Source organism: Sporothrix brasiliensis, assembly GCF_000820605.1.
Source record: "Sporothrix brasiliensis 5110 chromosome Unknown Cont20, whole genome shotgun sequence".
In the NCBI taxonomy this organism is placed as follows: domain Eukaryota; kingdom Fungi; phylum Ascomycota; class Sordariomycetes; order Ophiostomatales; family Ophiostomataceae; genus Sporothrix; species Sporothrix brasiliensis.
The window spans coordinates 5,034,628-5,047,514 of record NW_024467139.1 but is presented as its reverse complement, the minus strand read 5'-3'; the positions used below and the strand labels follow the sequence as shown (position 1 = coordinate 5,047,514).

The window sequence follows — 12,887 nt, the reverse complement described above, 5'->3', positions numbered from 1 at the left end:
AGCAGCTTTTCAACGGCCGCCGTCCAATGCAGCCGTCTTCTTTGACGCGCAGTTCTTCCACTTCTTGGCCCGCTCGATCTGCCTTCCTACCGCACTCCCTCGCAAAGGTCTAAGGCTCTGGTTCGCGGTTCTCCCGTGAAAGAGGAGCGGCGCGCCGCGGAAAGAAAGCCGTTGAAGATAAGACAGAAGCAAGGGGTGTTGTAAGAATGACGAAAAAAAAACGAACAAAGAACACAGAATGCAGAACACAGAAAAAACGTATGAGGAGAAATCAGACGATAAACACCACCGTCTGCTTCCGGCCAAGCCACCACCAGCAAGTATACCGGTTTAAACAAGGCCCCTGCGGCATGTTCAAGTCTTTCATGCGCGGGCTTTTCCCGTTTTCTCCTTCCTCAAACGATCGGCAAACGAGGACTGCGGACTCTGAAAAGAAAAGAAAAACGAAGTAGAAATGAAATAGAAATGACAAAAAGAAAGCAATCCCATCTAATCTCACCGTATTCGCACATCATTGACCCCCCAACTTTCAGCGTTGCAAAAACTGTTCATCACCTAGATGGCATTGTTGAGTGTGCCGCGACCGGAAGGCGGCCTCAAGATCTCAGTGCGACCTTGGCACGGTGGGATGTGAACCAACAGACAATCATCCCGATAATCCGATATGTGGCTGCAGGGGAGGGGTTCAGCTGCGATGGCCACCCATCGGCAAGGCACTGTGATTGCTTTTGCAGACATAACAAAACGAAAGAAAAAAAGAAAGCAAACTCTGCCATGATCACCATGCTTTGATGCAAAGGTAACGTTTATTCGGTTCAAAGTGAAAATGGAGCATCACGTCTTGCGCTTCCCTGTCCTTCTCGGCCCTGCCTACTTGCCTACTTGCCGAATGTGATGATCAGGTACAAAAAGGAACTCTTCATCGTCTTCACGTTGGGCTTTACTGAATGTGCTCCGTACAACCGATACATTCAACCCATGCTTTACAGACACGGCCTGTGCGGATACCAGTACATACCCATAAACCTCGCATTGCCAGTATGTTCCCAAAGCGCTGTGGCCCTCGTCTCTTCCCTCCATCCTCGGGATTTGACTCTTCTACGGAATGTCTTGCCACCAAGGCAGCAGAACAGACTGAAACAATGTTTCGGGACGATGCCCCCATTTTGAACCCTCAGGACGGCGAAACACGCACAAGATGTCTTCCGTACGACCGCAAAGGAAAGGCAAAACAGGCAGAACCTTGTTGAATCGGCTGCCGCCAGCAGGCCCAGCCGCTGACGACGGAGGCGTTCGAAACCTGCGGACCAAAAAAAAAAAAAAAAAAAAACTTGCAGGCGTGACGGGCTTTGAGAACGGGGGCGGCGGGCAAAAAGACGATGCAAGGGGAGGTCGACTGAGACAGACCCCCTCTCTACGACCGTCCAATATTGTTCCATAGAAGCGCCGAGCCGCACTGCTGGAATGACTGAAAAAAACAAAAGAATAAAAAAAGGAGAAAGAAACACGGTGGCGAGTGGTCATGCCAAGTATATCATGGCGCGGATGAATGGACTCCAACAGGTGGCTATAACAAAAGCAACAAATGCAGCCAAACCACACACCAAGACGGATGATGTTCATCTACTCTTGGACTGCACCCGAGCTGTTTCTACTCACCAGGAACGATAAAGAACCAAGTCGAAATTGTGCTGGACCTTGAGGTCGTGTGCTTGATCATACAGAGGACGTTTTGTAGAATGTAAATCGAATGCATTAAATTCATAAATTCATTTGGCAAATATCCTTCTTTTCCGTTTAATCCAGCACCCAACTGAAGATACACGTTGTCCATCCAACATGGGCCGTATTCCTTCTCAACCAAGGCCATTCCATCCAAGGTCTGCTGCGTATATCAATGTACCCCTGGTCTCTTCTTTACTCGTCCTCCCATTAAGCAGCAGCATTGTCCACACGGCACGGCACAGCATCCTAGTCCAGTGTTGCCGACAGGGGCAGCTTGCGGCTGCTCGAGCCCACGTACACCGTCTTGGTGTAGTTGCTAATGACCCAGTCCTGCGTCGTCGTGTCCCAGTTGCTCAGGTCACGGCGGGTCAGGGCCGCGTTGAAAATACCCGTCTGGCCGGGTGCCAGGGCGTGCAGCCGGTCGAAGCCGCGCAGGGCAACAGGCGCGTCGTCGGGTCCACCGAGAGACACGTACAGCTGGGGCACCTCGTCGCCCGTCACCGAGCCGGTGTTGGTGACCTGAGCCGTAACCGTGTACAAGACGTCATAGAGCCCTGCGTTGCCACCAGACGCAATCTTGTCTCCGGCCGCCAGGTAGGGCTGCGGCGACTGGTCGGTCGCACCGGGCGGGAGGTAGGTGTCGCTGGGCTGGCCGTAGTTCGCATCGCCCGAGGCCGCCTTGCCAGACGACGACGTGTTCAGGTACGGGTAGATGTACTGCCAGACGTGGGACAGAGTCGCGTTGGGGAACAAGTAGTCGGCAAGGTTGGTCGACGTTTTACCAGTGCCGATGGTCGGGGCCGGCTTCGTGTATCCTGTAGTGGGTTTGTACGGCGCAGCAGGCACCTTCTGGACATCCAGGTTGGCATACGAGAACGTGGTGTAGCTCAAACCGTAGCCAAACTCGTACCGGGGTGTCTTGTTGTATTTGTCGAAGCTGCGGTAGTCGATAAAGATACCCTCGGTAAAGTCGACCTGCGGGACTTCGCCGCTGGGCTCGTACGTGACATCAACGCCGTAGCTCTCGCGGGTGGTACCCCAGGTGAAGGGCGTGCGGCCAGCCGGGTTGACGGCACCGTACAGAACATCGACGAGAGAGTTGCCCGACTCCTGGCCCGGGACGCCCGCCCAGACAATGGCCGTGACGTTGGGGCTGTCGTACCACTCCTCGACGAGGACGGGGCCAGTAGAGTGAATAACAACAATGGTGTTGTTGCAGAGGCTGCTGACGTTCTTGATGAGAGCGTCGCCGTCGTGCCACAGTGTCAGGTTCAGGCGGTCGCCTTCGTTGCCACCCACGTTGATGTAGCCCTCGCCAGAGTCGGCATTGACAAAAACAATAGCGGTGACGCCGTCCTGCGAAACAAGAGCATTCGTGGTGTCGGGGCGATTGTTGGCCAGGATGCTCTCGTAGACCGTGCCGTCGCTGATGGCCTTGGCCTGCAGGGCGGCATCGGGCGTAACGAGGTAGGGGAAGTTCGCGCTGCCCGAACCCCAGGCCATGGCGAGCGTGCCGTTGTCGCATCCGCGGTCTGAGCAGCCGTTGGGACCGTCGGGGTTGGGGCCGGCATCGTCGCCGACAACGACGAGGAATTTGGGCTTGTTGAGGGGCAGGGCGTTGTTTGTGTTCTTGAGCAAGACGGTGCCCTTGGCGGCAATCTCACGGATGAGGGCGGCGTGGTCACCACGGACGTCGACATGGTGGTTGATCTGCTGCTGGCCAACACCAGCCGCCCAGTGCACAGGGCCGTAGGTGTCGAGGGTCCACGAGTCGAAGTTGATGGGGACCTGCGAGCCGATGGTGTTGCCGACCTTGAAGAAGGCGGCCATGATGCGCATGGCCATGTCGTCGATGCGCCACTCGGGAATCGTTCCGTTGATGACAGCCAGGGTCAGGTTGGTGCCCCAGTAGCTGACGGCCGAGTTGAAGACGGTGTCACCGGGCATGGTCATGTCGAGGCCCGCCAGGGCACTGGAGACGCCGGAATGCTGGGCCTGCCAATCGGTCATAACGAAGCCCTGGAAACCGAGCTCGCCCTTGAGAAGGTTGTTGAGCATCTTGGAGTTCTGGCAGCCGTAGGAGTTGTTGATCTGGTTGTACGAGCACATGACAGAGCCAACGCCAGCGCGCACAGCGTCCGCAAACGGCCACAGGTAGATCTCGTGCATGGTCTTGTCGTCAATGTTGCTGGAGAGACTCTCGGTAATGTTGTAGCCGTAACCCTGAGCTTCGCCAGCCTGACGGAAATGCTCTGTAAATTCGTTAGCAGAAGAACACATTCATCAAATAACACGTCCAAGAGACATACCCTGCTCATTGCCGATAAAATGCTTGGCGCAAGCAATGACGCCAGCATCCTGGATACCGCGGATCGTCTCAGCAATGCTGACGCCCGTGAGGACCGGGTCGGGAGCAAAGCCCTCCCAGTTGCGGCCGCCCTCAGGGGCCCGGCCGAGAGGACCAGCGACAGGGCCCAGCTGGACAGTCACACCCTTTCCCTTGTGCTCTTGGCCCATGGCAAGACCGCGTGCATAGAGGAGAGCACGGTCAAAGGTGGCGGCGGCGGTCTGGCCGGACGTGAAGACGGAGTTGAAGTCTGTGTCGCGGACGCCGACAGGCGAATCCTGCATGCACATGCTCGTCAGACCGAGACGAGGCACAGAGCCGATCTGGCCGACACACTGTTCGCCCTGCCAGCTGGTTGTGTCAGCAGGAAGTCGGCAAGGCAGGAAAGACAAGAAGAACAGTGAGAATGTGCGAAATGGACCTACCCAACACCGGTGGTCAGGTTGACCTTCTCCAGAAGGGTCAATTGCGAGACAAACTGCTTGGCCTGGATGTAGGCACTCTCCCAGCCGTCTGCATTGGGGTTCATCCACGGCGCCGGATAGAAGGGCGGCGACTTGGCTTGCGGGGCATCCGCGCCGCGCTGCCGAAGAGGGGACTCTGCGTTGAGGGCGCGAGGCTCGAACTGCGTACGGTCAGCATTCGCAAGGCCAGCAAAAACGGCCGTAGCGGCCAAGAGCCAAATGGGCTCAATCATTTCCAGAAGAGGTCAAATCTGCGGCAAATGGACATATGGAGAGGGGGAAAACGATGCACACTGTGATATGCCAAAATCAAGAAAGTCGAATGGTATACACCAAAGACCAAAGACGGCAAGGGGATGATGGAGATGTTGTGATGTGTGTAAGGTGTTGGCGTAAAATATGTAGACATCCTGAAGAAAGAGACATATAGAAAATAGAAAGGCAAAAAAAGAAGGAGGAACATTCTGGATGCAGGCGGGGGCGGTCAAGATATAAAAGGGAAGAGCAAGGACTCGCGAGGCCCAGAGAGATTCAAGAAGGGAAGGAGCGGATGTGCCAAAACGGCTCAACAAAAGGAAGGAGCGAAAGTAAACAGAGCACGCTCTTTCCATGTTGTCTAAAATGGATGTGTTTTTCACTTCGACGTCAGGTGGCCGCATGGTAATTCCGTCGCACTTGCCTTGGGAGTTGCTCCTGCGTAAACGGCAGGAGCGACAGATGCGCAGCCCGCCGCAAAAATAGCAAACGCCTTCATGGTCGACGACAGTCCGTTGGCCGGGGCACGTCGATGGGTGAGGCCGTGTCTGGGACAACGATGTCAGCCGGCGCGTCGCGACTCGAACAGAGGCGAACAGAGGCGAACAAGCGTCGAGCGGTTCGGTCGAGGTGTGATCTGTCTGGTATCTCAGACTCGCAGCAGATGCACGGTTCTGCTTCAAAGAAAATGGAAATCTCGCGGGCGAGATCGTTCGAAGAGAGTTTGGTCGGCCTCAATTTGCTCTTCTCGTGGTCCGCGTTCAAGGAAAGATCGAGAGATCCCAAAGCACTTTACGAAACGCGCGAGAAAAATGGGCAACAGGCAAACACGACTCAAATCGACGGCAAGGAATGCGTCTGACGAGGACCGAATGGGCAACTTATATGGAAATCACAAGGAGCGCGTGGGCGCTGAGCACGCAGGCACGCTGAGCGACTGAGTCGCAGACGGACAAAGTATGTCGATCAGGTCCCCAAAGTAAGGTTCCGCTTTCGTCTCATGCTACTGGTGCAACGCCGAATCAACAAATGGCACCTGTCAGGCCATGATTTTCTGTCTTCTGTTTACGATGTGCGGTACAGTCATTTGAGACCTTTTTTGTCCGTTTTTGCCTTTCGACGACCAGTTTGGCCTTGCTCCCGGGGTTTCTGTTGACCTCATCCTACCCAGCCGGCCCTGCTAGCTAATTTGCAACTTGGCTGCTGCCACAAGAAAAGTGCAGATCGCCGCGTGGAATCTTGGGCATTTTGTGGGGATTGGCAGTGGACAGACAAGGATAAAGAGAGTGAGGAACGCGTGCCAAGTCGACAAAATACAAAGAGGTGACAAACTGGTGCTCTCCATTGTGTTCTCCCTCACCCATCATCCAGCATCCAACTGCAGTATTTTGTCCTTGATTTGGGGTCGCGCAGCATCGAGTCCAGGGTATCGAGTCAGCCCATTTCGCAGTGTATCGGATGCCACGACGTTGCTGTTGCATCTTCGGACGCATGTCGTACACACATACTCCCGTACATACATACATACATACATACATACACACGCATCTCACCAGCAAATGGAAGTACATTGTCGCATGCACGAACCGCGCCAAGATCAGCAACCGACTCACCCGAGGAACCATGCGCGGTATGGGCGGGGGAGCATGCAATGCTGCCAATGCAGGGGAGGCAATTTATGGTGAGAGCAGTTGGTGGTAGGCTCAAAAAGGTCCTTTGTGGCTCGGGCAACGGCATTGGCTGCTTGGCGAAGCAAAATGCAAAAGAGACGAGAACAACGAGAAAATAAAAGAGAACCATAAGAGGGGCACCATAGAACGTCATGGCAGGAAACGGGCCGATCGCAAGGACAAGAGGAGAAACATGGGGAGATCCTGTGGGGAATTGTGCGTATTGGTTCTCCGCATTATGCTCTGACGGTACATGTATCTTTACGAGGCGCGAAGCCATTGCATATGCGACGTAAAAATGTTGTCGTTCAACGTTTGGTACAATGTTTACATATTTACACGCAAAATAGGGGTGTCATGACCGATTCGTGCGTTTTCGGTTATGAAATCGATGCTGGCGTCAATGGCAGCAATGGCCGCATCGTGGCCGACAAGTTTCTGGGTCATGGAGTGCAGGGTGCGTAGTCCAGAGAGGCGATGGATTATTTACACTTACAGAGTCACACAGTCCGCCATCGCTGCAAAAGTACGACGTATGTCCACTGTGGAGAAAAAGCAACTTGAACTACGTCGTAGGGAACGCCGACGCGGCACTTTTTTGGGGGCTTTGTTTGCACGAAGGGGATACTTTCTCGTTGTTTCGAAACGGGACGAAAGAGGTTGTCGATCCAAATTAACCTCGAGCACAGCGTAACACCGACTGCAGTTGGTGGCAGACTCACGTGTATGTATTTGTATGCCATATATTTTCCAGTCTCCATTGTGTCTGCCATTTACTTTGTCGACCTTCCGTATCCAGCCTTTTGCCTCACGTGGGAGTTTACTACCACCCTCTTGACCTCACAGTCCTACGAAGCGTGTCCTTGCCGTCCATCTCACCCTTCATGGTCATTTTCACATCCTGGTCGCATCGAGAACCAAGGAACCTGGGGCCTGTTCAATCAGACCCAAGGGTCGCCAACCTAGCGTTGACTGCCCACAAATGCTACCTCAAACGCTGCCTCTATTATCCTGTCTCTCTCTCTCTCTCTCTCTCTCTCTCTCTCAATTTTTTTGGGGCTGTTTTTGCCTCGTCTTGTCTGTTGTTTTCTTGTCGTCTCGGCCCTACTCGTCGAGCTTCTTTTTTAGCTTCCCCCTCACGGCACTGTTTCCCCGTCACTTGCGCTGCTTCTCCGTCGAAAGCCAGCTTACCCCAGCTTTCGTGCAGTTGTTCTCCTCACCAGATGCAACACACCCTGACACCGTCCCGGCAATTACCGCTTTCATGTTTTTGTTTGTTGAACATGTCGTTGCACGTTTACCCGCTAGCGGTACATACTGGTGGCAACTTTTGTTGAATGATTAACTTTCGAATGGTGACGGCCTCGGCCGACCCTTGTCCCCTTGACCATATATCCGAGAATCCGCAGAATGGAAAGACGGAGTAGGCGGGAAATAAAGAAGATGTACTTTGTAGAGGAACTTGAGGGGATAAGCGAAGGGAAGAAGAAGTGAGAGGCAGAGAGAGAGAACGGTTAGCTGCTCCGACGCGGGGCGGTGATCGTCCGGTCCACAGGCCCCAAAAGGAGTAGACATTTGCGTTGCCACTAGACGAGCCCCGGTAATTCGGGCATCGACAGTCCGGAACCCGCGACGAGACTCCGGGCCCCTCTCGACACCAATCGTGTGTGGCCCTTCGTTCTGTTCCAGATAGGAAATCGAGGCCGCCGCCAATGAAACTCGGTCTATCGACGAGAGACGTCGAGTGCTTGCAGACACAAACGAGCCCCGCCGAGTTTTGTGCAGTAATACGTTGCACATAATAAAGTCAACAAGACCCTGTTCCCAGGCCATGTGCCGATCCGAGGAGTTACCAAAGCCCCAGGTTAATAAACATTTTTGCAACCGGTCCTACGTTCGTACCTTTCGTACTACACGAGGATGCGGTGGAGTGGAACGGCTTTGTAAGAGAACAGTCATTCTTTTCTCCCATTCTTTTGTTGTGGGGTAATTATAGCTTTATCCCGTACGCCGAACAGCGGTTGGCCCTGGGAAGCTTTTCGGGTCTTCTCTTCTGATCGTCTATGTACACCTCGGGCGAGAGTCTTGGTCCTCGCTAAATCCATCCCGTACGCCGTACCTCGGGTGGCCCTGGGAGATTAAAAAAAAGATATAAAACACCAGTGGTGGGTAAAAAAAACGGTCCCGTACGCCGGACATCAAGTGGCCCTGGGAGTGAGACGAAGGTAAAAATGTGTGGTGTGAAATGCAAGAAAATGCAAATGCAGTATGCGATGCAATCCCGTACGCCGAACGTCTGTGGCCCTGGGAATGGTCATCCAAGGACATGGGCGGTCCTTTTAGTTCCTTTTCTTTCCTTTCTCTTTTCTTTCCTTTTTGTTTCCTTTTGTTTCCTGTTCTTTCCTTTTTGTGTTTGCCGTCAAATGCTTTGCACGCAGTAACCCCGTTACGCCGAACATCCATGGCCCTGGGGTAATATGCGACGTGGTGCTCCGTAAAATAAACCCAAGTCGTCCAATATATAACTCCAACAAAAAATGCCGTCCGGCACCCTTCTCCTGTGTCACCGCACAACCATGGCCCTAGGTCGGAGGGGGGGAGGCGGTATACATAACCTACACATATCCAACAATTCCCGTAACGCCGACTTCATGGCCCTGGGAAGAAGAGGCGGGTGAAGTGAAAGAAGAGTATCGGCAACGCGTCACTCAAGCTGGGGGGCGGGGGCGTCTGGTCGCCTAGTAGAGGCCGGGCACAATGTGCCAGCGCACAATCTTCTTGTACTTGTTCCAGTCGTCGCCGTATTTGCGCGCACACTTCTCGCCGTCACGCAGGTCGCGGTGGACGAGCAGGACGGCAAAGTAGACAATGTAAAAATAGGTGAAGACCATGCCGAAACCACGGGCAGCACCGGGAACAACGAGCTGGCCGTCGGAGCGGACAAACACCTCGGTGTTTCCCGCAGCAGCCGCCGCGGCAGCGGCCAGACCGCCCGCCGAGTCGGCCGCCAGGATGGCATAGCCGGCCAGGCCAGTCGGCAAGCTGTACGGCCAGGACTGGATCCAGTCGCCGAAGTAGTTGATGTGGCGGGCCAGGCCCCACCAGCCGGAGACAATCAGGCGCGAGCCCGACTTGGTGGCAATGTATTTGAGGTGGGCGACGCGCGGGTCGTCCGGGTTGGTGCGGAAGGTGTTCTTCTGGCTGTTGGCGAGGCGGAAGATGGAGAAGCCGGTGAGCAGCACGGCGCCCATGCTGACGACGCCGAGCCAGCCCAGCGAGAGCGGGTAGTTTGCCAGGTAGCGCGTCTGGGTCGAGTACAAGAAGGGCACCCACACAAGGTCGCCAAAGGACAGCATCATGCCAAAGCCGTCGGTGGTGATGTCAATGGTGGTCAGAATGGCGGGCTCCATGATCTGGCTGTCGATAATGTAGATGGACTGCACAATCGAGATGAACAGGATGCTGTCGGTGACTACGCCAAAGGTGCGGTACTGCTTGGCGACGTGGGCAAAGTTGAAGAGCATCCAGCCCAGCATGCCGGGGCGCAGCTCCATAAACGCCTTGATGTCGAACTCGCCCAGCAGCGGCAGCGTGATGCGCGGGTTCAGCTCGCGGCCGATGAACCAGTCGTACATGACGTTGCCCGACTGGCCGCCGGCGGCCAGCTCGCGCAGGTCGCCCGGCCGGCGGTCGGCGGGCGTGGGCACGCTGAAGCTGCGCAGGTAGACAAACGTGGCGAGGGCCACGGCGATGAGGATGTTGGCCGTCAGCAGCTGCAGGTAGTTGTCGGTCATGAACGTCCAGAGCGGGAACTCGGCGCCCTGGGCAATCGTGCCGGCCACGACGAGGCTGACGGTAAACAAGGTCGAGTAGACGGTGTTGAACTTGTAGGGGAGGCGGCCGCCGTTGTCGAGGACGACGCCCTCGGTGTGCGTGCCCGGCAGCACGCGGTAGAGCACGGCGCTCAGCAAGTAGTAGGCGAGCGTCCAGCCGGTGACACGCCAGCTGGCAAGGCCCCAGACGCCGTCTGCCGGCCAACCGACCTCGCGCTTGAGGGTCTCGAGGTCGAGGGTCGAGGGGCTCAGCAGAGAGGGCGCGGGACAGCCCGAGACGTCGTTGCAGGCAAACGTGAAGAGGTAGAGGAGGACGGGCAGGAGGAAGCTGATGGCAAACGCGCCGAGTCTGGGGTTGTTAGCAGCTGCGTGTTTCTTTTTGCGTGGAAAGGGATCACGAGGGTCGCGAAAAGGGGTCAACATACGGCCCGCCAAACTCGTAGCCGTGCCGCGCGACTCTGGGCGCGTCGCCCGTCGTAGATTTCGTGTTTGCAGCCATTGGGGATGGTGTAGTGTGTTTCGATGTTGGCGTGGCGAGAGGTGTCCAATTGGCGGGAACAAAGGGGCAGAGAACACCTATTTATCGGGCAAACGGCGAAAATCTCGAGATGTGCCCCCGATTTCGTCGAGGTCCAATCTCCAAGGCTGAAAAAGGAAGTCGCCAGCCAAGACTGCCAGGGGCAAAAACAGTGGCACATGCGCCGGGTCTGCGAGCTTCCGGGAAACAGCTAATATTTTTAGTGGGGGCAGCGATGGAATTGGGGGTCCTTTCAGCGTGTTGGAGGGCCTGTCCAGAAAAGTCTAGCGTCCACGGAGCAATTAGCGGCACCGCTCCCGCCACCCAGTTGCACCTTTCAGTTGCACCCGATTCCATCTTATTGCCCCGCTGCCGACTGTGTTTTGCCCATTCTCACCAATTTCTCACCAAAACAACTGCCGACGGACGATACGCAACGACAGCATAACGCATAGCGAAGAACGACGCCCGACTGACAATGCTGTAGCACTTGGCCAGACCGTGGCTGTGCAATGTCTTGCTGGACGTCTGAAAGAAGCCCGCCTGCACTGTGCTCCCCTCATGATGGTCTACGGAAAACGTCGCCTTTATTCAGGTGTATGGAGGACGGCTGGGAAATACAGATGCAGACTCAATCTCAAGCGGCCGCCATAATTCGTTCGCCAGACGCAAGGTTCGCCAAACCATACGCCTTGGATCCGGGCGGAAACGTCCCGTCCGCCGCCCAGAGATCAATCAGCAACTGCACCGGCTCGAGGTCGTCGGCGTGGAGCATGTCCAACGACGTTGCGGTCAAGAGGAAATGGCTGAAGCAGCTGTTGAGCTGCTTCTCCAGGTTGAGGTGGTAGAACGGGTCCACGAAATGGCGGCTGAACAAGTGGGCGTAGACGCGGAACATTTGCAAAAAGATGGCCTTGCAGGTGCCGCGGAGCTCTCGGGGAAACCCGCTTCGCTTGCCCACCCAGTCGTCCGGGTCTGCCGCCAGGGTCGTCGGAGCAGCAGGGTTCGGCGCGTAGCTCACACCCTCGGGGTCGGTCGGAAACAGGTGCGGGTCGTCGGTCTTGCTGGCGACCCATCGCTGCATGAGAGACATGTACTCGTGCGCCGGAATCTCGGTCGGCTCGAGGCGGCTGTTGAGCCACGTGTAGGAGTGGTTCCTATGGGTACGCGCCATATCAGCACGTTTTATGGAGTATTGTGTACTTTGTGGGTGCGCATGGCAAAGGGAAAACATCTCACCGTCCTGCCGACATGTTTGGGCAAGAGGTTGCGTTGCAGATGCTGTCTCCATCGGCCTCTTTCTCGTGCACCACACGCACAAAGTTCCATAGAAGCCGATGGTGTTCCATGACTGGGCAAGGACACGTTAAAACCAACGTTGCTTCGCACAGTTGCATGTCGTGGGGAGCAGACCTTGGTGAGCAATCCAGTCGCCCATTTCGACCGTCTTGGGCCTCGTGCTCAGGGCCATAAAGTTGCCCCGTACAATGTGCTTCGAGTACGCGGGGTGAACCCACAGGGGAAGGGCCTCTTGGCGAGCTTGCGTGTCCATGCTTGCCAATGATTTGTCGCGACGTAGGTGTGGGTTGCTAACAAAAGAAGAGTAGGCGTCTGGGTATCGTGGAAACCGTTATGGACACACAGTCCAGAGACTAATTGTGACCCGATTGAGCGAGATAGCGGCTCGTCAATATAAAGTCAAAGGTAGTGGCATACTCCGTAGGCGGGAGACAGGCTGGATGAATTGAAGCAGTCCTCTCATAAGGCAGAAACGCGGCGGTGAGAGGAAACTCGTATACTTATGTTTGTCGCCCCTGACTCTTCTGATAGGTCGGCATTGTGAATGGATGCTGAGATTGCGGGGTGAAAAACGGTGAAAAACAACAGCTTATGAAATGCCTGACTGCCCTCGCTACCACTCCCAGTCACTTGCTGTCTGCACAATACGTACCGTCATACATACGGAGAATATGCCGAATTCTGTTGGCTGCCGATGGCCCTATGAGTGACCACACGGCTGTTCCTGGCATCGCCTTCCTTAGCTTGCGCGGTAGTAGTGCTCCATCAACGACTATA

At 55.4% G+C, this 12,887-nt stretch overlaps 3 protein-coding genes across 3 annotated transcripts; all 3 read right to left on the bottom strand.

The window, feature by feature from the left end:
- Nucleotides 1–1,971: 1,971 nt before the first annotated feature.
- Nucleotides 1,972–4,769, bottom strand: SPBR_06584 (beta-glucosidase; the record flags this gene model as incomplete). The annotated part of the gene is made up of 3 exons (XM_040764840.1): nucleotides 1,972–3,977; nucleotides 4,035–4,423; nucleotides 4,498–4,769. 3 exons carry the CDS (start codon nucleotides 4,767–4,769, stop codon nucleotides 1,972–1,974), a joined length of 2,667 nt encoding a protein of 888 aa, XP_040617325.1.
- Nucleotides 4,770–9,199: 4,430 nt separating this feature from the next.
- SPBR_07107 (delta14-sterol reductase) lies at nucleotides 9,200–10,793 on the bottom strand (the record flags this gene model as incomplete). Its single annotated transcript, XM_040765361.1, has 2 exons — nucleotides 9,200–10,643; nucleotides 10,720–10,793. The coding sequence occupies 2 exons, from the start codon at nucleotides 10,791–10,793 to the stop codon at nucleotides 9,200–9,202; spliced, it is 1,518 nt and encodes a 505-aa protein (XP_040617324.1).
- Nucleotides 10,794–11,448: 655 nt separating this feature from the next.
- SPBR_07915 (Mob1/phocein) lies at nucleotides 11,449–11,985 on the bottom strand (the record flags this gene model as incomplete). The annotated part of the gene is made up of 1 exon (XM_040766169.1): nucleotides 11,449–11,985. One exon carries the CDS (start codon nucleotides 11,983–11,985, stop codon nucleotides 11,449–11,451), a length of 537 nt encoding a protein of 178 aa, XP_040617323.1.
- Between the last annotated feature and the right edge of the window lie 902 nt (nucleotides 11,986–12,887).